This window comes from Leptopilina heterotoma, unplaced genomic scaffold (assembly GCF_015476425.1).
Source record: "Leptopilina heterotoma isolate Lh14 unplaced genomic scaffold, ASM1547642v1 Lhet_157, whole genome shotgun sequence".
Classification (NCBI taxonomy): domain Eukaryota; kingdom Metazoa; phylum Arthropoda; class Insecta; order Hymenoptera; family Figitidae; genus Leptopilina; species Leptopilina heterotoma.
The window spans coordinates 795079-821111 of NW_025110871.1; the positions used below are offsets into that span (position 1 = coordinate 795079).

The window sequence follows — 26033 nt, forward strand, 5'->3', positions numbered from 1 at the left end:
AGATTTAATAAAATTCTTCGTCAGATTTCAATTATTTTCAATTTTTTTTATGAAATTTCACCATAGAATTTAATTATTTTCAGAAAATTTTTTAAAATTCTGAAAAATTCAATTATTTAAAAAAATTTGAATAAAATTCTTCACAAGAATTTAATTATTTTCATGAATAATAATATTTTTCTTCGGAATTCAATTATTCTCACAAATTAAAATTCAATTCAATTGTTTGAGAAATTTTAATAAAATTCTTCCCAAAAATTCAATTCTTTTCAAAAATAAAATTTTTCAAAGGAATTCAATTATTAAAAAAAGATTTTATAAAATTCTTCGTCAGATTTCAATTATTTTCAATTTTTTAATTAAATTTCATCATGAAATTTAATTATTTTCAAAAATTTTTTTAAAATTCTGAGAAATTCGATTATTTAAAAAAATTTTTAAAAAATTATTTAAGCTGCGCAAGATACTTGTGCGCATCTAACAAAAAAACACTAGAGACTAAAAGTGGTGCTTTTAATTTTAGAAGTTAAAACAATAATAAAAATATTAATAGGAAATTTTGATATTATTTTCACTTCTAAATTTAAAACGAAAAATAAAAATTTAACAATGTAATTATAAATATAAAATTATTATTATTTTAGATAATTGTTATATTCTCGATATCTTTATAATAATCGACCTCCTATTCAAGTGTCCCACCGGAAAGTGAAATAATATCTGACGCAATGTTTTCTGTGAATACAGTGTCTATCTGTTTGCTTTAATTTTACCTGATGCGTCATTAAAAAAAAAGACATTATATTTACTGATTTTTTTTCTTCTTCTTCTTCTCTTTTTCGTCTTCGATAAACGAGATCCGTGGGATTTATAATCAAGATATGATATAAAATGTCAATTTTTTTGTTTCTGTAAATTTATTATGTCATATTACTTCCTCTTAATGTGTGCATTAAATTTTCTGATACGAGACTATTTTTTTTTTATTTAACTCTTACATTAATGCAAAAATAATTATTCTCTAAGATTCTTTTTTTGTTTATTGTTTTTTAGTCTAAAAAATGAATATACATTTCCAGACGCAATTATTACATACGTATTTAATTTTTTTTGCACTGTTTTGAAGGTAATCGTTAAATTTTCTATTATTTTGCATTGTAATTGTATTATTATTGTGATATTCTAATTTATTGCTTGTGTTTTTTAAATAATAATAATAGCATTTTAATAATGATAATATTATTAAATAAAAAAATGATAAGGTTAGTATATTTTACACAACTAATAATAATAATATAATAATAATTATTTTAATGATTATAATTATAATAACAATATAATAATATTAGAAATGACAATAATTATATTATCATTAGTTTTATTTTAGTTGTTAGTAGATTAGTTAAAATAAAATGCCATGAGTTTTGTGCGCAAGTCCAAAGTGTGCCTAACGTTTCTGCGCATGTCGAGTCTGCGCGAGAGACTTGTGCGCATCTTATATAAAAACACTAGGGAGTAAAGTGGTGCTTTTTATTCTAGAGTGTAAAATAATAATTCTAATAATATAAGTAATAATAATAAAATAAATAATAATAATAATAATAGAAAAATAATAATAATAATAATAGAAATAATAATAATAATAATATAATAATAATAATAATAATAATAATAATAAAATAATAATAATAAGTAACAAAGTTAGATAAAAATTTTGTAACAACAATTACCGAAATATTGTTGTTATGCAACACTTTGATAACAGTGACTGTTGATTTGTACAAGGAAATGATGACAACTAAATTTATTGAATTTAAAAAATCTTATATTAAAATTATTAAAAGGAAATATCATGCATATAAATATTCTTTCGATATGTCGCAATAAATTGAAGTGAATTTTTTTTATTCTTCGCCTTTTGCTATATACACAACAAAAGAGTTGATATTCAAAAACAATAGTTCTAATTATACCTTGAACTTATATATACGTATATTTATACGCGATCTCTCCATCAAGTTTCACTTGATAGGTATATTTTATTACGACTCTCGATATCTCCTATTATAAAAGTATTATTTGAATAATTGTAATTTTGTAATTATTGTTATACTATATTATAAGTTGATGGCATAGAACAAAATTGGAAATTATACAGAAAATGTATAATGGAAAAATTTTGCTATTTATTAATTTAAAATTTTTTTTTAATTTCAAAAATAGGTACGTTTTAGTAAAATCAATATTGAATTTCAATGAGGTAAATATTGGAGATTTTATGACGCAAGTACGTGGAATAATAATTAATACAAACAATTTGTACAAACGCCATTTATGTGTCATTTTTGTTCGTATATTTTAATAACTATTGTTATTATTCTTTACTGAAAATAAATAAATTTGTTTCTTTAACATTTAGTGTATAGTAATTTTTCCGTTGGAATAAAGACATTTTCTTTAATTTTTCTGTTTTATACAAAAAATTGACATTTTTTTGAAAGTATTGTAATAATCAATATTCAATGAAGTTTCTTTTATTTTATTATTATTATTATTATTATTATTATTATTATTATTATTATTATTATTATTATTATTATTATTATTATTATTATTATTATTATTATTATTATTATTATTATTATTATTATTATTATTATTATTATTATTATTATTATTATTATTAGGATTAAAATTGACACTGAGCCTCTATAAATGTTCAGCGCATGTCCAAAGTATGTAACGACAGTTTTGCGCATGTTCATTCTGCGCAAGACCCTTGTGCGCATCGTGTATAAAACAACACTAGGGACTAAAGTGGTGCTTTTAATTCTAGAGCCTTAAATGAATAATAATCATATCACTATTGCCCTCAATATTATATTTATTTATATTATTTTATTTTATATTATTTTTATTTTACTTATTTATTATTTTTATTTTATTTATTCATTATTTTATTTATTTATTTTTTTAATTTTATTTATTATTTTTTTCGTTTACCCTGTGTATGCTTTTCAAGTATATAATATAATTAAAATCTGAATTCCTTATTCATTAAGCTATCAAGAAAACAAGATTTATTGGTTTCAAATTAAAACGAGTGACTTAAATAAAAATGTAATGAAATTGAAAAAGAAATTAAAAAAATAAATAAATAAAAATCAGGAAGTAGAAGATACATTTGGAATGAAATGCCATTAATTGTAACGGTAATTGCAACCATACTGGGCGTCAAGAGATCACTTGATGTATACACCTTGGTCAAAGTTAATTCACACACTGTGTCCAATTTAACTGTAAATAAAATTTGAAAATACAAAACCCGTTTTAGAATTAAAAGAAACATACATTAATCGTCTATGTAAATAAATAAAAGAAAAATAAAAAAAGAATTTATAAGTAAAATGAAATAAAAAATTATTCATTTGAGTAAAATTTGTGGGTTACTTTCAAATTTATTAATTTTCTTATTCTAATTTTCAAATATATAATAAACCCATATGGGAAACTATATGGGTTCTCATTTAAACTTCTATGTTGGATTAAAATTTTTAAAATTTAATTTTTATCTCATATGGGTCCCTATACGAACCCAGCGAAATAATACAATAAAATTTTCAATATAGTATGTTGAAAATAATAATATACATTGTATATTTATATACAATATATTCTGGAGAATCTTCTGCGACTGCACGAGTACAATCGTGATATGTCACTGGTCCCATCGTTTAAAAGTCAGTCTTTCGACACACTGTGTATATGGCAATTGCAAGTATAGATTATCTTGCGATCAAGTGACACGTGAAAGGTTTAAATTAAATTTAAATAAAATGTTATTAAATATAACTTTGAAGGGTTTTTTCTTTTTTTGCAAATTTCTATATCAACTGTTTTAATATTTTAAATTTGGTATTTTGACTCTACTTTGAAATTTCCACTTAAACCCTTTTTGTGCCCCCGGGAAACCCAGACAGTAGATTTTATTGAAACTTTTGTTATTCAGGAGTTTTTGGGGTCACTGATTACGAATCTAAAGTCAGATTTACAAAATTTTCAAAATTCAAAATGGCGGATCCAATATGGCGGGTATTTTTTTTTAAAAATTCCTAAAATTTACATAAAATTTGTTACTCGGAGGTTTTCAGGGTCGCTGATTACGAATCTGAAGTCAGATTTTCGAAATTCAAAATGGCAACCCTAAAAAATCCCGATTACAGGCTTTGTACTCGATAATTAATTTTAAAAAAGTAGCTTAAAGACAGAAAAAAAGTAGTTTTCTTCAAAAATATTTGAATTCTTTACAATTATTATACTTTATACATAAAACACATTAGTTACAATTAATTAAATTATGTTATTAAACGATTACTAAAAATGACGTAATATCTGACTTTTATTTATCTAAAATTAACCACCCGAGTTTCCCCTCAATTAAAATTTAGTTTTTTGAGCATTGTATAGGAAACGAACGAGTCATTTGTCACCTCTGTATTACGTGACAAAGACGATAAAAAGTAAGAGGGGAAATTTTTTGCTCAGGTGTCAGAGGCATTGTTCGAGTTTTTTTTTCTTCTTTTTTTTTATAAAGGAAGAAATTTCCGTACTCATTCTTCATTCATGTTGAATATAAGTCGGCCAACAAGCGACGACAGGTTTAAATGAACCAGTCTAAGAGTATATAGAGGATCTTTAAAAATAAAAGAGAGAAAGATCAAAACGAGTTCACGAAGTGCTTATTGGTTGGTTTTCTAATTCTAACTAGAAAGAGAGAATTGTGCACAATTTTTCTTCTCACGCTGATTCCAGGAAGTTAATAATGTTTTTAAATTAAATTACTCTCATTTTTCCTTAATGATGAGCAATACAATTTAAATAAATTATTTGCAGACGTGAGATACTCGTTGATGATTCCAGGGAATTACAAATGTTATTATAACAATGATGAATTTTCTTTTCAATTAGAAAAAAAAATGTATTTTAGACCTAATTCCATCGAAGTTAGATTTAAAAGTTAATCAATGATTTAGGACGCACTTGCTCACGATCGATCGCTGATTAACTTTTAATCGGTGTTGATGATACTGGCCCTATAATTATTTTCAATATTTTTTGTGGGTGTGATTGTATTAATGCTCTTATAATGTAGGTTCAAAGTTATTAAATAGTTTGTTTAATTAATTTAATTGTTAAAGTTGTTTAAATTACGTTGCAAGACAATAATTACTATAGAACGAGAAGTACAATGATGTGAACAATTCCTTAGGCAGTAGAAAATGATGCTGCAATATTGCATCAATAATTTAGTAACACTTTGTAAAAAATTGTATTTTAGGTAATTTTCCCTGATTTGAAATTTTTTTTCTAAATATTAGAAAATAATTTCAAATACAAAAGAGAAATTTTATGTGTACATTTTTGTATAGAAAAGTTGACAAAGCGTAAAAATTAACTTGGAATGGTATATACTCAAAAGAATATTAACCTAATAATTGAGAACTGAATTCTGATGCATTATACAGAACATCATAGATATTTTATAAAATTATACACTTTATTTTGATATGTAGATCCAGTGAAAAGATACAAAAAACATATATTCTCCCTCTCTTCCTAACCCCCTTTATATCTTATGCCGTACATAAATAGACACATTTTAGTCATTTTACGCATTTATATTTATATGGGTCGTACGTGACTTTGCAGGATTTCTTCATTTCAAAACTAGAATACATTTATCATAATAGAAATGTATATTTATGTAATTTACCAAGTAAGCTAAATTCATACAAACAGACAATATGCTGTCCATTTCACTCTCGTGCACATTCTGTGCAATCCTACGCACAGAGAATGTGACTACTGCCCTTGACATTTCGTGTTTGATTTTATGATCACAAAACAGTCAAAAGTTTTTCTTTTATTGTTGTGAATTTTGACATTTTGAATAATTTCGTAATTGTATCTTTATGAATGGTTCTCGCTAAAGGATTGATGATGATGATGTAAAACATGAAGCACAGTGATTCATTAATGTTCCAAGATGATTTATTAAATAGTCTCTGTTTATGATTTTACCTTGAAAACAATTTTAATTAATTTGAATTCATTTTTGTAATTAATCTTCATGATTTTACCAAAACTACTGCAACTGTATGTTTAGGTTCGGATGAATAATCCACATAATAGTCGTATTTTTACTTACCAAGAAAACAATTTGCGTTATCTTATTTGAAAAATTTCCTTGAAGATAAGACAATATTTGCTAATATGACTTCAAAACTGCGTTAATTCTATTAATTAGTAAACGTAATTTGGAAATCAAATTATAAATTGTTAATACGACTAAATGGAAATCGGGATTTTTTTATTCTAATTCAAAAATAGCAGTTCGAATTACTAATAAATCTAATTGAAGAAATCGATTCAGAATTAATAATTCGGTATGCGGTGAATGAAATTACAGATACGAATTCGAAACAGTTAATACTATTAATTACTATACGTGAAATTACGAAATGTAATTACGAAATTCAATTCAGAATCCTTCCGTTCGATATATAATAATTGCAATTAAGAACACGATTTCAAAATTATTAATTCGATTAATTAATACATGTTATTAGGAAATCTAATTCCAAATTTTTAATACAACTATTTATCCACATTAGGAATACATATTCGAAAAGAACAATTCGAATTACTAACAAATATAATTATAGAATTCAATTAAGAATTAACTATTTCAGTTAACGTATTAACTGTAATTTTAGACACAACTTCAAAACCAGTGATTCAATTAATCATTACATAATTTAATGTAATCTACTACCAAATTGTTAATCCATATCCAATTGCGGAATTGAATTTAAAATTACTATTTCGGTAGACGCATAATTGCAAAAAGGGATAAAATTTCGAATTAGATAACTCTACGAATTACTTCATGTAATTACAAAATCAATTACCTAATTGCTAAAACGATTTACTAGTAATTTTTACTACGGATACAGTATCCAAAATAACAATTCGAATTACTAATAAACCTAATTGCGGAATTCAATTTAGTATTCTTCCTTTGGTGAATGCATAATTACAATTACGGATACGATTTCAGAACAGGTAATTTAATTTATTACAATTGCGGAATCAAATTCTGAATAATAAAAACGATTGATCAGTAATTCTCATTACGGATACACATTCTAAAATAACAATTCGAATTACTAAAAAATTTAACTATGAGTAATTCAATTCAGAATTGTTATTTCGGTAAATGCAGAATTATAATTACAGATATACTAATTCGAATCAAATATTTCTACTAATAACTTTGTGTAATTACAAAATCGATTAATAAATTGCTAAAACGATTATCCAGCAATTCTCATTGCGAATACATATTTCAAAATAACAATTTTAATTACTCTAAACTCTAATTGCGGAATTCAATTTGGAATTACTGTTTTTGTAAATGTATAATTACAATTACAGATACAAATACGAATCAAATAATTCTAATAATTACTACATTAAATTACCAAATGTACTACGGAATTGTTAAAATGTTTAACTATTAATTGCGTATTACCATATTGCTTAAACAATTGATTACTTATTTAAGAATATCAATTCCAATCACTCTAAAATCAAATTGCAGACTTTAATATAGAATTTGTATTTCGGTTGATGCATAATTGCAATTATTAATTCGAATCAGATAATTCTACTTACTACTTTGTGTAATTCACAAATAACAATTCGAATCACTAATAAATCTAATTTACGGAATTGAATTTAGAATCACTATTTCCGTAGGTGCACAATTGCAATTAGAGATACAATTCTAATCACTCTAAACTCTAATTGAGGAATTCAATTTGGAATTACTATTTCAGTATATCCATAATTACAATTACAGATACAAATTCAAATCAAATAATTCTTATAATTACTACCTTTAATACCCAAATGTATTGACAAATTGTTAAATTGTTTAACTATTAATTCGTATTACTATATTGTTAAAACTATTGATTAGTAATGAAACATATGGTTTCAAAAAGCTATTTATTACAACTTGTAATTGCGGAACCTAATTGCGAATAGGAAAAACGAATTGTCTAGTAATTCTCTTTACGAATTCGTATTCAAAAATAACAATTTGAATCACTCTAAAATCTAATTGCAGAATTCAATGTAAAATTAGTATATCGGTTGATGCATAATTGCAATTTGTAGTTCGAATCAGATAATTCTACTAATTACTTTGTGTAATTACAAAATCAATTAACTAATTGCTAAAACGATTAACAAGTAATTTTCATTACGGATACACACTCCAAATAACAATTCAAATTACTAATAAAACTAATTGCAGAATTTAATTTAGAATTACTATTTTCGTAGATGGTCAATTGCAAATGCAGATGCAGTTTCAGAATAGTTAATTCTATTTATTACAGCGTGTAATAATTGTTGAACCAAATGGCGAAAAGGAATAACAATTATCTAATAATTCTCTTTACGAATTCATATTCAAAAATATCCATTCGAATTACTCTAAAATCTAATTGCAGAATTCAATAAAGAATTGACATTTCGGTTGACGCATAATTAGGAAAACTATTAACTAATTGCTTAAACGATTGACCAGTAATTTTCATTACGGATATACATTCTTAAATAACAATTCGTATCACTAATAAATCTAATTGCAAAATTGAAATTACAATTACTATTTGATGCATAATTAGATGCATAATTGCAATAAGAGATACAATTTCGAATCCGATAATTCTACTAATTACTTCATGTGATTATGAAACTGTTATCAAATTGTTAAAAAGATTAACTAGTAATTTTTATTACGGATATACAATCCAAAATAACAATTCGAATCCCCCTAAAATCTAATTGCAGAATGCAATGTAGAATTGGTATTTCGTTTGATGCATAATTGCAATTTGTAATTCAAAGAAAATATTATTCTACTAATTACTTTGTATAATCACGAAATCTATGAACTAATTGTTTAAACGATTGACGAGTAATTTTCATTACGAATACACATTCCAAAATATTAATTCGAATTACTAATAAATCTAATTGCGAAATTGAATTTACAATTTTTATTTTGGCAGATACAAATTGAATCACTCTAAAATCTAATTGCAAAATTCAATTTGGAATTACTATTTTGATATATGCATATTTACGATTACAGATTCTAATTCGAATCTGTTAATTTTACTAATTACTGCATGTAATTACAAAACTATTACCAAATTGCTAAAACGATTGACTAGTCATTTTTATTACTGATACACTATCTAAAATAACAATTCGAATCACTAATAAATCTAGTTGCGGAATTTAATTTTTAATTGTTGTATTTGTTGATGCACAATTGCAATTAGAGATACGGTTTCAAAACAGTTAATTTCATTTATTGCAACGTTTTAGAATCACTAATAAATCTAAATGCGGAATTCAATTTGGATTTACTATTTCGATATATGCATAATTACAATTACAGGTACTAATTCGAATCAGTTTATTCTATTAATTACTTTGTGTAATTACGAAATCAATTAACTAATTACTAAAACGATTGACTAGTAATTGTCATTACGGATATACATTTTCAAATAACAATTCGAATCATTTATAAATCTAATTGCGGAATTAAATTTAGAATAACTTTTTCGGTAAATGCACAATTGCAATTAGAGATACGGTTTCAAAACAGTTAATTATTGTCAATTCGGTTAGAATGTGTAAATTTGAAATTTATTATACCAAATTGTTGAATATATTATAAAGTATATCGCATTACGGATACACATTCCAAAAGACCAATAATTCGAATCACTCTAAACTCAAATTGCGGAATTCAATTTGGAATTACTATTTCGGTATATTCATAATTACAATTACAGATACTAATTCGAATTAGATAATTCTACTAATTACGAAGTTTGATTACTCAATGTATTACCAAATTGTTATATTGTTTAAATATTCAATCGTATAACAATATTCTTAAAACGATTGATTAGTAAAATGATACATATTCCAAAAGGACAATTTAATTCACTAATAAATCTAATTTCGGAATTAAGTTTAGATTCACTATTTCGCTATATGCATAATTGCATTTACAGATACGGTTTCGAAACGGTAAATTCAATTGATTACAACGTGCAATTATGAAATTTATTTCCTAATTTTTAAAACAATTAAAAATTAGGTAACTATTCAAATCACTTATAAATCTAGTTGCGGGATTGAATTTAGAATTACTATTTCGGTAGATACATAATTGCAATAAGACATACTAATTCGAATCAGATAATTCTACTAATTACTTCATGTAATTACGAAACTATTACTAAATTGCTAAAACGATTGACTAGTAATTTTTATTACGGATAAACTATCCAAAATAACAATTCGAATCACTAATGAACTCTAATTGCGGAATTCAATTTGGAATTACTTTTTTCGTAAATGTATAATTACAATTATAGATGCTTGTTCGAATCAGATAATTCTAATAATTATTACGTTTAATTACCAAATATACTACGGAATTGTTAAAATGCTTAACTATTAATTGCGTATTACCATATTGCTAAAACGATTGATTACTTATTCAAAAATATCCATTCGAATCACTCTAAAATCTAATTGCAGACTTCAATATAGAATTTGTATTTCGGTTGATGCATAGTTGCAATTATTAATTCGAATCAGATAATTCTACTTACTACTTTGTGTAATTCACAAATAACAATTCAAATCACTAATAAATATAATTGCGGAATTCAATTTTGAATCACTATTTCGGTAGGTATACAATTGTAATAAGAGATACATTTTTAATCACTCGAAACTCTAATTGAGGAATTAAATTTGGAATTGCTATTTCGATATATGCATAATTACATTTATAGTTACTAATTCGAATCAGATAATTTTAATAATTACTACCTTTAATAACCAAATGTAATAATAAATTGTTAAATTGTTTAACTATTAATTCTTATTACTATATTGTTAAAACTATTGATTAGTAATTAAACATACGGTTTTAAAAAGCTAAGTCTATTTATTACAACGTGTAATTGCGGAACCTAATTGCGAAGAGGAAAAACGAATTGTTTAGTAATTCTTATTACGAATATATATTAAAAAGTACAATTTGACTCACTAATAATTCTAATTGCGGAATTCAATTTAGCATTGTTATTTTGGTAGACGCACAATTCAATGACAGATACGGTTTCCGAACAGTTAAATCTATTAATTACAACGTGTAATTGCGGAATCAATTAACTAATTGCTAAAACGATTGACTAGTAATTGTCATTACAGATATATATTCTTAAATAACAATTTGAATCACTCTAAAATCTAACTGCAGAATTTAGTGTAGAATTGGCATTTCGGTCGAGGCATAATTATAGGAAATCTACTAACTAATTGCTTAAACGATTGACTAATAATAATTTTTATGACAATAAATCTAATTGCGAAATTGAATTTAAAATTACTATTTCGGTAGATGCATAATTGCAATAAGAGATACAATTTCGAATCCGATAATTCTACTAATTACTTCATTATATTATGAAACTATTACCAAATTGTTAAAAAGATTGACTGGTAATTTTTATTACGGATATACTATCCAAAATAGAAATTCGAGTCACTAATAAATCTGGTTTCGGAATTCAATTTTGAATTGTAATTTTGATAGATGCACAATTGCAATTAGAGATACGGATTCAGAACAGTTAATTTTATTTATTGCAACGTTTTAGAATCACTAATAAATCTAACTGCAGAATTCAATTCAGAATAGTTATTTCGGTAGACGTATAATTTTGTAATTACATATACCAATTCGAATCAGATTATTCGATTAATTACTTCGTTTAATTACTAAATCAATTAACTAATTGCTGAAACGATTGACTAGTAATTTTCATTACGGATACACATTCAAAAAAAAACAATTTAAATCACTAATAAATTTAATTGCGGAATTAAATTTACAATTACTATTTCGGTATATGCATAATTACAATTACAGGTACTAATTCCAATCAGTTTATTCCACTAATTTCTTTGTGTAATTACGAAATCAATTAACTAATTCCTAAAACGATTGACTGGTAATTTTCATTACGGATATACATTCTTAAATAACAATTCGCATCACTTTCAAATCTAATTGCGGAATTCAATTTGGAATTACTATTTCGGTATATATGCATAATTACAATTACAGATACTAATTCGAATCAGGTAATTATACTAATTACTACGTTTGATTACCGAATGTATTACCAAATACATTTTTAAAACAATTAAAAATTAGGCAACAATTCGAATCACTTAGAAATCTAATTGCGGTATTCAATTTGGAATTACTATTTAGGTATATGCATAATTACAATTACATATACTAATTCGAATCAGATAATTCTACTAATTACTATGTTTGATTACCGAATGTATTACCAAATAGTTATATTGTTTAAATATTTATTCGTATTACCATATTCTTAAAACGATTTATTAGTAATTCTTATTACAGATACATATTCCAAAATGACAATTCGATTCACTATTAAATCTAATTTCGGAATTGAATTAAGAATAACTATTTCGGCAAATACATAATTGCAATAAGAGATACTAATTCGAATCAGATAATTCTATTAATTAATTCATGTAATTACGAAACTATTACCAAATTGCTAAAACGATTGACTAGTAATTTGTATTACGGATACACTATCCAAAATAACAATTCGAATCACTAATAAACTCTAATTGCGGAATTCAATTTGGGATTACTGTTTTCGTAAATGTATAATTACAATTAATGATACTAATTCGAATCAGATAATTCTAATAATTACTACGTTTAATTACCAAATGTACTATGGAATTATTAAAATGTTTAACTATTGACTGCGCATTACCATATTGATAAAACAATTGATTACTAATTTAAAAATATCAATTCAAATCACTCTAATATCTAATTGCAGACTTCAATATAGAATTTGTATTTCGGTTGATGCATATTTGCAATCATTAATTCGAATCATATAATTATACTTATATTACTTTGTATAATTCACAAATAACAAGTCGAATCACTAATAAATCTAATTGCGGAATTGAATTTAGAATCACTATTTTGGTAGATGAACAAACAATTTGAATCACTCTAAACTCTAATTGCGGAATTCAATTTGGAATTACTATTTCGGTAGATACATAATTACAATTACAGTGACTACTTTGAATTAGATAATTCTAATAATTACTACGTTTGATTACCAAATGAATTACCAAACTGTTAATTGTTAATAAATATTAATTCGTATTACCATATTCTTTAACGATAGATTAGTAATTTTCATTACGGATACGTATTTCAAAATGATAGTTTGAATTACTAATAAATCTTATTGCGGAATTTAGTTTAGATTTACTATTTTGGTATATGGATAATTGCAATTAGTAATTCAAATCAGATAATTCTATTAATTACTTTAGTGTCATTACGACATCTATTAACTAATTTCGAAAACAATTAACTACTAATTCTCATCATGCAACCACATTCTAAAATAACAATTCGAATCACTCTAAAATCTAATTGCGCAATTCAATTTGGAAATACTAATCTAATTGCCGAATTCATTTTAGAATTTCAGTTTCGGTATAGTCATAATCGTAATTAAAGATACGATTTTGATGCAGTTAATTCTGTTTACTACAATGTGAAATTACTATAAATGCATTATACCGAATTGTGATATTAACTAATCAGTAATTCACATTTTGCTTTATACATAGATATGAGAATAGTTATTTCTATGATTGCTGAATTTGCAAATAGTCTTTAATGTATCTACCTTTTTTGGGTGATTAAATACTGAAGAAATATTTCAACTTGAATAATATCGTCATTTGATATAATATATCATGTTCTGTCTCATGTACAACTTGTTTACGATCAATGAATTTTCAGTTTATCAGATTCTCTGTGAATATTCTTATTTATGGTTGCATATGTATATCTCGTATATATGAAATAGTTTGGAAAGTTTTCTTGGTCATATTGTGCTCTCTGCATCTATATATATTGAAGGTTGCGTAACCGATACGTTCATCGATTTGAATCTCATCTGAGAAAACTGGAAATTTTTTTTTTGTTTCACTCACATGTGTGTATAATTCCCTCTCTTTATTGTCATGAAAATTGCACATAAATTTTGCCTCTTTATTTCACAGTTGTTCATACAGTTCCCTCTGTGAGCGTGACTTTTTAATGTGTTACGATTGCATATTGTATATATATATATGTTTGTGTGTTTGAAAAAAGTATTGTTTTTCAAATCTTTAATTTATGTCTTTTGACTTAAAATGCGCTCTTAAATTTTTTTTATTTGAAAATATTGGAATTATTACGACTGTAACACGTGTTCAGACTATAACAATTTTCAGATAATTGTTAAAAGTCTCTTTATTTTTTCGCAATTGTAAAAAAAAGTTTAATTAAATGTTTTTTCCACTTGACGTTAATGATTAATTAATAGTTTAAATTGTGAATGTTTTCATTCACTGTGGTAAATTATTGTTATGAAATTTCTAACTAGAAATTTCAAGATGCTTTATTGGATAATTGTCTTTTTTTTAAATTAAAGATTCAAATTTTATAAATTTACATGATTATAATGATGATGACGTAAAGTGGGTAATTTTTAGAATTATCCTTGATTTGTTGTAATAAGATATCGCACACAACAGACATCGATAATTACAGGTAACGAGAGTTTCGAGACGATAATGAAAAAGAGGCGAATATAATGGATGTTCGCAACAACTTCAGAAAGTATCGACTATGTTTACTCTGAACTAATGTTAATGAGGCATAAACGTGAAACTATTGATTATATAGACGTTTGATCATTAAATGATTGTTCAACGTTTCTATTAGATTTTATAGTACCATATTGATACCAAATTACATTCTATGTTATTTTAATTAAAAGCGCGATGAAAATTTTCGAAAAAAGATATTTTTTCTCTTTATAAATTTAATTACATAAAAAAATTATTTTGTTATATAATAAGATATTTGTAATATTCAGAAAAATGTGTTTATATCGATCATTATAATAAAATAAAAGCAATATAAAAATGTAGTACTTTTTCCCTCTCATTTTCGTGTGTAGATGAGTTATTCCGTTAATGATGACGCCACAACTCTTTATTGCCTTCATTCACGTTCGTGATAATTACACTCTCTCATCTTCTCTCCAGCACCCGCACTCACTTCTCGCATTTCTGTCATTGAACTACAACCGTTATTAATCATTCCAGAGCGTGTATTATTCACTGGGATATGAGTTGAAAAACTTCTCCCAACGTTCATAATATAATTGGTCGTCCGTTTATATGTCTCAAGGGAATATGCATTATTTTCGGACCACGTGCTTCTTAATAAAGTAAAAGTTAACTGTTACACTTGGTGCAGTGATGAAGCAACTTTATTAAAAGTTATAATGCACTCAATTAATGTCATATTCCTTCTTTCGTAATTTACATTATTCGCCTCGATTTCCACTTCAAAAATTTTTCATTACTTTCGAAATTCTTTACTTTATGTTCATTTTTTCCCTAAAAGTTATTTATTAATTTAATATTTATTAATAGATAATACAATCTTTTATTATTATTTTCCTTGATAACATCATTATTATTGTTTTAGCCTCTAAAATTAAAAGCACAACTTTACTCCCTAGTGAATTTATATGTGATGCGCACAAGTGCTTTGCGCAGATTCAACATGCGCAGAAGTGATTTGCGCACTTTTGACATGCGCAGAAACAACCAGAAGTATTATTCACTTTAATCCACTTTCTAAAAATGTAATAATACTGATGCTAATAAAATTTAAAACTAATAATAATAATAATAATAATTATAATAATAATTATAATAATATTAATACTAGTAATAAATAGTAATTATATTATTTTAAAGAATAAAAAATGTTTTATTCGTTTGCACTGTTTAAATATTTGCGCCAAAATTTTCTGAATTTGGCAACACTGACCTCAAATTGTGAATCCCCTGTTTCAATTGCTATTTCTATTAAAAACGAATTAAAAATGTCATAAAAAAGGCAGATGCAACTTTTGTCCCCTATTTCTAGTGAAAAAAAAATTTTATTTTAATTGAAAACTAAAATAATTTGACCTCAGAATGGTTTAACTGGGTTAATTCTCTTTTTTTTTAACGACACAGTCATAAAATTCGTTGATTGCGGGAAATTTCAATCACAATAATAGTAAAAGGAAAAAAAAATAAAAATATCAGAAAAAAAAGAAAGTAAATAGTGTCCAAAAATTTTTCTTTCAAATTTGAATAAATTAAATTTTTATTTTTTAATATATAATATATGCAGAAAAAATAATTTCTTTTTTTTCATGAAAAATGTCATTTTTCTATCAATTTCAAAGGTACTGTTAGATTTTATGTTCTAGGCGTGTGTTTATGTACTCACTGATAGTGAAAGTAAAAAATTTTTAGTGCCATTAAATTGATATCGAATAAAATTTGATCGTAAAATATCACGAAAAAAATATAATAGATCATGTAATGTTATACACTTCCTTAATATATTTATTTTCCGAAAGAAAAATACTTTTAATCTTTTATTTTATTGTTTATCGGATTAAATGAATTTTAAATCGAAACTTTGAATTAAGTAGCGAAAAAATAGCAATTCTAGATGAGAAAAAATTATTTATAGATAATTTTTAAATATATAATTACATATCAAAAACTATATATTTATTTATAATTTTTTAAGTTTATGTAAAATTTCTTGAGGTCATAATCATAACTTTGTAACTAAAATATATTTTCAAGAAGTTATTAAAAATTATTGATATAAGGAAAAGTTTTTTCTCACTGTATTAAAAAAAAGATAAAAAGCAAAATAGAATTAAAAAATTGTTATGTGGAATAAAAAAAAAATATCTCGTTGACAGGAATGACGCACCTATTAAGAATATATATTGAACGTAACATTCCGGAGACTGAAATTGAATGAATGATTATTTCATCACAAATGACGATTCATAATCTTGATAATCGCTACTAATAATTTTATAAGACACAATATTACATCAGCGAGCAAATCAAAAGAATTCGAATAAAATAGCAAGTCGTTTCTAAACGAATTTTTTCTCCTGTTTCTCTATTTGCGACAATTTAAAAATTAGATATCTATTTAAATATATTTTTTATCAGAACTTAAAAAATTGTATTATTAATTTCTTTCGATTCATGAAATATTTAAAAAATTCTATTTATTTTTTTTTTCTTGTTTTTCTACTTGTCACAATTTTTCAAAAATTATTTATTGTAAATTTTCTGTTAAAATTAAAAAAAATTTAGTTTATTAATTTATTTCAATTTATAAATTTTTAAAAAATTTTATTTATACTTAATTATTTCTTGTTTTTCTACTTTTTCGAATTTTGAAAATTATTTATCTACAAATTTTCTATTAAAACTTAAAAAATTATATCCTTCAATTAATAAATAATTTTAAAAAATTTATATTCTATTCATTTCTTTTAATTCAGAAATTTTTAAAAAAATTTATTTATTTTTCTTCTTGTTTTTCTACATGTTCCAATTTTTGAAAATTATTTATTGTAAATTTTCTATTAAAACTTAATAAATTATATTATAAATTCCATTCAATTCAAAAATTTAAAAAAAAAATTTATTTTTCTGCTTGTTTTTCTAATTATTGCAATTTTGAAAATTATTTAGTTGTTATTTCTTGTTATTTTTATTATTAATTAACATTGTTTATGATTTCTTATTAGTTTTATTATTAATTTTTAGTAAATTTATTTTTATTATTAATAATGAAATTTTTTTTATAATAAATAATGAAATAATTTTTATTAACAGTCAAAATTGTTTTATTTGATAAAAAGAGGCAATAAAACAGAATTAATGAATATTATAAAGTTAATGTTTTTATTATAAATTGAATAAAATAAGGAGTTATGATTTTTTTTTAAATTAAATCAAGTAAATGGGTTAAATGTAAATGTTTCCTATGATTTAAAATTCTAAAGAGTTTTGATTCGACGAGACAGGAGAATATTTCTGCAAGGTAGGTAAGCAGGATGGGAACGTGAATCTTCATAGAGTAGAATGTGAAATGCGTCGTCGTATAACAAGCACAAAGATGATTCGAGAGATAATAGCATAATAGACCTCCTGATAGAAGCGAAGATAGAGACAATGAAACAGGGACAGGTGATGGCATTATAATATTTTATATATTGAATATTATATTTTTTATATTATATATTATATATTATATATCATATATTATATATTATATATTATTATATTATATACTTTATATTATAAAGGAATATAGAAAATAAAGCTGGAAACCTACTCTTTAAGACCAACAAACGTAAATTCAAACAATTGTGGTTTTTGAAAAAAGTGAGCGGGTAAGGACCAAAAAAATTTTTTTTTTAAATTATTTTTGACATTGTAGTCGTTTTTGATGTATTTTTACCCGCTGAACAAGATGCTGTGTTCTAAAATTGCCTACAGCTTCAGGATTTTGAGAAAAGTGGTTTTCGAAAAAAGTGGGGGAAAGGACCAAAAAAATTTTTTTTTAAAATTATTTTCGACAATATAGTCGTTTTTAATGTATTTTTACCCACTGAACAAGATCCCGGGTTCTAAAATTGCCTACTACTTTAGGATTTTGAAAAAAGTGGGGGAAAGGACCAAAAAAAAATTTTTTCAAATTGTTTTTGACATTGTACTCGTTTTCAATGTATTTTTACCCACTGAACAAGATCCCGGGTTCTAAAATTGCCTACTACTTTAGGATTTTGAAAAAAGTGAGGGTCCAACTCGACTTATGTCAAAATCCTGGCCGTATTGGTCAATTAGTAATTAAAATCATCTTTTATTGATGCGCAATATTGACACAATTTTTATAGGTATACAATTTTTCTTTAAATTGAATATTTCATTCAATTCGAAATGTATCCTATGTTTTATCACTCGAGTGAACCTTTATTACGATACTTATTATATAGAAAATTGTGATAAAAGGAGAAAAAAAAATTGCAAACAGGTGTTGTCTATTTTGTACCGGTATTTGGATTGCTGATTGCCTCTACACTGTTTAACGATTTGTTTTTAAGTGCATTTCTTGATGGATATAACGATATCGTCTTCCAAGCAGACAAAAAAAAGAATGTTCAGATAAAGAGAGGCTATTGTCATTTTGCTTCATTGCCAAAGAATATAAGGTGTTTTCTTCGTATTTGTCGTTCCACTTTCCGGGTATAAAATACTTTCTACTCACATTCAGCATAAAAGAAAAAATAACTTTGTTTCCTCTATATATACGCAACAGTTTCCTCAAATTAACAAGTGGAAAAAAAATCAGACTTTAAAAAAAAAAAAAAAAAATTGTTTAATAATTTTTTTTTTTAAATGCATAAAAAGAATAATAAGAATAAAATTTTTCATTGTCTCTACTAAAGAAATTGTTGATTAATAATTCATGTCATTAGTTGAATAAAGTTAGTTGACCTGATATAAAATGAGAACTGGCGCGATATGATTTCATTTTATCACGAAAAAGGAAGCAAATCTCTAATCACATTGAAGAACAATGGACGCATCCCTTTTATACTTTTTCTCGTAAACGACACATTTCCGGTGTACGTTACATACACGCGTGTGTGCGTCACAATAAATGCTAAGCTCGCATTTCATTTTACTCTATTATATTTCGTGTTTCAAAGAGAGAGAGAGAAAAATATATAGACAAAAACTTGTATCTCTATATTGTCATTTTCAAGATGATAGCTATAGAGAAAAGAGGGCAAAAAACTATGTATTACAAATTCAAATGCGGGTACATTATGAAAGTAGTTTTCCAAATTTCTCAACAATTTTATTATCATATCACGAAATTATACACTTGTCTCATGAATACAAGAGAGAAAAATATTTTTTACGACATTTTTTTTTCTTTTGAACTTTTGTCATTTTTTATTAATTTTTGTAAAATTAAATCATAAAAATAGAAGTGAACAGTAAAATTAAAATTAAATTAAAATTAAATTAAAATTAAATTAAAATTAAGTTAAAATTAAATTAAAATTAAAAAGTAAAAACGTCTTTTATATTAAAGAAGGAAAAATAAAGTATTAAGAAGGGAAAATGAATTATTTCTTTTTAGAATATTAAACTTTTGATTTGCTATATATTAAATATCCAAAGGAGCGGAGGTATTCATTCAAAGCTCCTTTGTTATGGGGTCATTCCTATTTATAGGTCAATCTCGCGCGCAGAACACAAATGGATACCTCCAGGTATAATCGATGAGCATTTCTGCGCTTGCGAAGGATCACAGTATCCCGGATGTTTAGGAAAAAAAAACAACAAAAAAAAGAGAAAAAATTTAATTAGCAGGAGGTAGAAAATGGCAAAAAGTAAAAAATACACCTTCCTTTGTATAACTGAAAGAATTTTTATAAATAGAACATCTTTCTCTTTTTCTATTGAATCTCGAAATGATACACTTAAAAGTAATGTATAAAAACCAAATGGTGTAGTTAAACCCTCTTAACGGAATGCAGTGATTCCAATAAAGAATGTGAAATTGAATAAGAAATATTTAAAATATTACAATAGCCATGAAAAACTTGGGTTGACTATAAAAAATACGTATTAATTTTAAATCGATTTTGTTTATAATCGTCATTTTGTGCCACACAGATATCACGTTATTTTACAGCAAGTTTTCTGTGAAGTTTAGAAAGCTTGCATGTCAAGTATTTCAAAATTGCTGCTAACTGTCAAGCTTGCAGTAAAGGTTTTCAAGCTTGCTGTCAAATTTTGAAAGCTTACTGCAAGCTGTCACACTTGCTGTAAAGTTTTTCAAGCTTGATGTCAAGTTTCTCAAACTTGCTGCTAGATGTCAAATTTAAAATAAAGTTTTCTAAGCTGGCTAGTTTGCTGTAAATTTTTTCAAACTTGCTGGGAAGTTTGGAAAGCTAGCTGTGAAGTTTTAAAGCCATCTGTAAAGATTTTTAAGCTTGCTGCCAAGTTTTTAAAGCTTGCTGCTAGCTGTCAAGTTTGCTCTAAATTTTTTCAAGCTTGCTGGAAGTATAGAAAGCTTGCTGTAAAGATTTTCAAGTTTTCTGTAAAGTTTTTAAAGCTTGCTGCTAGCTGTCAACGTTGTTGTAATGTTTTTCAAGTTAGCTGTCAAGTTTATAAAACTTGCTATTTGCTGTCAAGTTTAAAGAAAAGTTTTCCAAGCTGGCTAGTTAGTAGCAAATTTTTTTTTAACTTGCTGGAAGTGTGGAAAGCTTGCTGTCAAGTTTTGAAAGCTGGCTGTAAAGATTTTTAGCTTGCTGTCAAGTTTTTAAAGCTTGCTGGCTAGCTGTTAAGTTTGCTGTAATGTTTCTCAAGCATGCTGTCAAGTTTTTAAAGCTTGCTGCTTGCTGTCAAGTATAAAGTAAAGTTTTCCAAGCTGGCTAGTTTGTTGTAAATTTTTTTTAACTTGCTGGAAAGTATGAAAAACTAGCTGTAAAGTTTTAAAGCTAGCTGTAAAGATTTTTAATCTTGCTGTCAAGTTTACTCTAAATATTGTCAAACTTACTATGAAGTGTGGAAAGCTTGCTGCTAACTATCAATCTTAAAGTCAAGTTTTACAAGCTGTCTAATTTGTTGTGAATTTTTTCAAACTTGCTGTGAACTTTTAAAGTTTGCTGTAAAGATTTTTAAGTTTGCTGCTAGCTGTCAAGTTTTCTTTAATATTTTTTAGCTTGCTGAAAAGTTTTTAAATCTTGCTGCTAGCTGTCAAGTTTGCTGCCAAGTTTTTAAAGCTTGCTGTTAGCTGTCAAGATTGCTCTAAATTTTTTCAATCTTGCTGGAAGTGTGGAAAGCTTGCTGTCAAGTTTGCTGTCAAGGTTTTAAAGCTTGCTGCTAGCTGTCAAGTTCGTTGTAAATTTCTCCATGCTTGCTGGAAGTGTAGAAAGCTTGCTGTAAAGAAATTCAAGTTTTTTGTAAAGTTTTTAAAGTTTACTGCTAGCTGTCAAGTTTGCTTTAATGTTTACAATTTTGCTGTCAAGTTTTTAAAGCTTGCTGTTAGCTGGCAAGTTTGCTCTAAATTTTTTCAAGCTAGCTGCTAGCTGGCAAGTTTGAAGTCAAATTTTTCAAGCTTGCTGTCAAGTTTTGAAAGCTTGCTATTTGCTGTCGAGTTTGCTCTAAATTTTTTCAAGCTTGGTGGAAGTGTGGAAAGCTTGCTGTAAAGTTTTTAAAGCTTGCTGTTAGCTGTCAAGTTTTCTGCAATGTTTTTTAAGTTTGCTGTCAAGTTTTTAAAGCTTGCTGCTAGCTGTCAAGTTTACTGTAAATATTTTTAAGCTTGCTGTCAAGTTTTCTGTAAAGTTTCTCCAGCTTGCTCTCAAGTTTTAAAAACTTGCTGCTAGCTGTCAAGTTTGCTTTAAATTTTTTCAAGCTTGCTGGAAATGTGGAGAGCTTGCTGTCTTTGCTGTCATATTTTTAAAGCTTGCTGCTAGCTGTCAAGCTTACTGGGAAGTACAGAAAGCTTGCTGCAAGCTGTGAAGTATGCAAGCTTAAAATGTTCCACCTGAAATTATCTCTAATTTAACACTTTCTTTCTGTTATATGAGAAAACTAATAATAAAAAATTTGCGAAAATCAAATCTGAACCAAATCTAATATCTTCTTACGTGATGACAACGTAAAAATATTTCTTTTATTTTCAAATCACATTGTAAATCTGAAAATTCCAGGTATAAAAAAAAGAATTACTTTAGGATTTCTTTTCCCATTTTTTTTACCATCAGGAAAAAAGAAATGATGATATATACTTTTGATAATGTCTACAGTGAATAAAGAATAAGTTTTAAGTTACAGGCGGAGAAAAGAAAGAGTGAGAGAGTTTTGAAGACGAGAAAACAGGATGTAGAATTTCTGGTCCTCTATTCTCTATTAAAAAGTTTTTGTCCTTTCCTTTTTCGTTTTTCGTGAAAATAAAATACACTGCGTGAACTTGTGAGAGACAAGTTTTCGTATTGTATAAACATGAGAGATATATAGTAGAATTATTTATACGGGAAAAAAAATACACACACACAGACACACAGTCACCGGATGTGGCTGATGGCGAGAACTGATGCATAGGCTTTTTGCGGTTTTACAAGAAACTTAAAAGGTTTCATTCGCGGAAATAAAATATGTTTGCATTGTAGAAATTAGTTTTTTATGCTTCGCGACGTTCGCTGCTTTTTTAATGCTTCTTCTTCTTCTTTTCCTTTTTCCTTTTTCTTCACCTACTTCTTCTTCACGACGTGAAAATATTTCCGGAAAAACGGAAGTGTCTTCCGGAAGACTGAAGGAAGAGGTTTCCCGGAAATTTACATGAACAATTCCGGAAATCCTGGGAATCTTTATAGGCGTCTTTATTTCTATCTTTCTTTTATCTCTCTCTCTTATCGTGTATTTTAAATTCTCCACTATTTTCAGAAAAAAATTTTTTATTTTACAATAAACAAAAAATAAATTATTCAAATTAAAATAATAATAGAAACTAATTGAATGCTCATTAAAACAATAAAATTAATTGTTTTCTTTTATTTTTTAATTTCAGATGAAAATGAATGCCTCAGTGTATGCAACTTCCTGTCCAACGTTACAATCCAATTTGTCATTGCACAGTTCATATTACAGTGAATACAGCAATTCAACCCGAAGAAGATTATCATCAACAGGTGAAGCGGATACATCAGCCACATCAAGTTATGAGGGCAGCGATAGTTCAGAAAATAGCGATGAAAATCGTCTCGAGCCAGTTTCACAAATTGAACGCGAACAAGTTGAAACATTTTTCCGTGGACTAAAGTCACAGGTAAGGGTTTTTTTTGGAAGGAAATCATTCAAAATTACGACCTATATTCTGACATAGAAAATTCAGGGAAAGGTCAGGAATTTTTATTGAAAGTACTAAAAAATTTAATTTTTAGAATTCATAAGAAAATTCTAAATTTTTGTCTTTTTTGTTTGACAAAAAAGAAACTATAAAACATTAATTATAAACTATAAAATTATCACGAATGTTAATACAAAACCTACTTCAATTTTTTCAATTTTTGAAAAAAATTTCTTTTTAAATATAACTTAAATCTTGAATAACTATCATAAAATAAATAAATATTTAATGAATAATTTTACTTAAAAATATTCAAAATAATTAATTCAATTTTAAAAGAGATGCGTTTCAATTATCATTAATAAATGAGCTTCAAACGGTTTCAATTTGAAATTTTATAAAATTTTAATACTGAATGAATTTGATTAGAATGAACTTAGATTTTTAAAAAATTTCAATTGTCACATTTTATGGAGCAAAAATTTCCCTGTAATTTGTGACCAAGAAAAAAAAAATTGGTAAAAAATTATTCAAGTTATGAATTTTTGTTGAACTTTTTTTCCAATTTTCGTTTTTCTGATACGGGCGGGTGGGAACGCTGGCTATCAAAAATTTATTTAAAAATTTTTTAATCGTCACATTTTAAGGAGCAATTATCCCCCTTTAATTTGTGACCAAGAAATAAAAGTTTGGTCTAAAATTGTTCGAGTTATGAATTTTTTTTCGATTTTTTTTCCAAATTTCGTTTTTCTGATACGGGCGGGTGGGGACGCTGGCTATCAAAAATTTATTTAAAAATTTTTCAATTTTAATAAAAATTTCATTTTAATAAAAGTCCCTGACTTTTCCCTGAATTAACTGTTTTAGAATATATGATTATTATAGTTATAATAGTATTAAAACTATATTCCAATTTATATTTTATTTTTATAAAAATTTTGAATTAAAAATTTTTAAATTCTATTATTTTTCAGGTATTCGTTTGTGAATCATTGGCAAACTTATATCTTGGAAATGCAACACAACCGGAAGGATGGTCATTACGTTTCACGGGAATACCAGTTGTTGTATTAGATTTAGGAGAGACTAGATCTCGTTCCAAGAGGAGAATTCAAATACTTTTAGCTGAACGAGGGACATGTTTTACTTTATGGAAAGAAACCATTGACAATCTCACGTCATACAAGGTGAGACTATTTCTTATTTCCCTCTTTTGTTTATAAGGATAAAAAAAAGGAAAACCTGATTGCAATTCCGGATTTATAATTTTAAAATGATTCAGAATATAAAATGTTGTCTGAATTGTAGAATAATTATTTTTTTCTTTATTTCTTTTAAGGTGAAAAAAATATTGAAATTAATGTTTCTCCACAGGTGTCGGGACCAGCATTCCACACAATGTGTCTTTCATCGGATCACACGAGACTTGCTGGTTTTAGTTTTGATAATCCAAAAGCAGCAAGTGATCTCTGGCAGCATATAGAACGTCTTGTGGCATGTCCAGAAAATATCAGCTTGTCAGTGCCGGGCAAGAAGAAAAAGAAGAAAGTAACACAAAAAAAGGTGGTACTACCAGCAAAGAGTAATATCAGTCAACCATGTCAATTTCAGCACGTGACCAGCGTTGATTTAACTGATAGGTCACGATATTTTTCCCTCCAAACATTGGTGCCACCACCAAACGAACTCGATGTTTCTACTCACGAGCAGAGTTTTTGAATATTCAAAAAAAAAAAAAAAAAAATTTTACTGAAATTCCAACGAGATGATGGAAAACAAAAAACGTCCGCTAAAAATCTACAATAGGCGACATTTCTTTCTATTCTTCCGGAGGCTGAATTTCTACAAAACACACTATAATTTATAGTGTCTCAGCTTTAATTTTTAGTGTTAGATGACTAACGGAAGTTTACTTTCTTTCCGTATATTCGCGAATAATATTGTGAGAAAATTGTAATACATTTGT

At 26.0% G+C, this 26033-nt stretch overlaps 1 protein-coding gene across 1 annotated transcript in view; it reads left to right on the top strand.

Moving 5' to 3' along the window:
* LOC122498664 overlaps positions 1-25828 on the top strand; it is a 52318-nt gene extending 26490 nt beyond the window's left edge. The window contains exons 2-4 of the mRNA XM_043606512.1: positions 23789-24046; positions 25042-25254; positions 25442-25828. Of these exons, the coding sequence (XP_043462447.1) occupies positions 23789-24046; positions 25042-25254; positions 25442-25786 (816 nt within the window). The 3' untranslated portion in view covers positions 25787-25828. The remainder of the gene's footprint in view (positions 1-23788; positions 24047-25041; positions 25255-25441) is intronic.
* Positions 25829-26033: the final 205 nt, after the last annotated feature.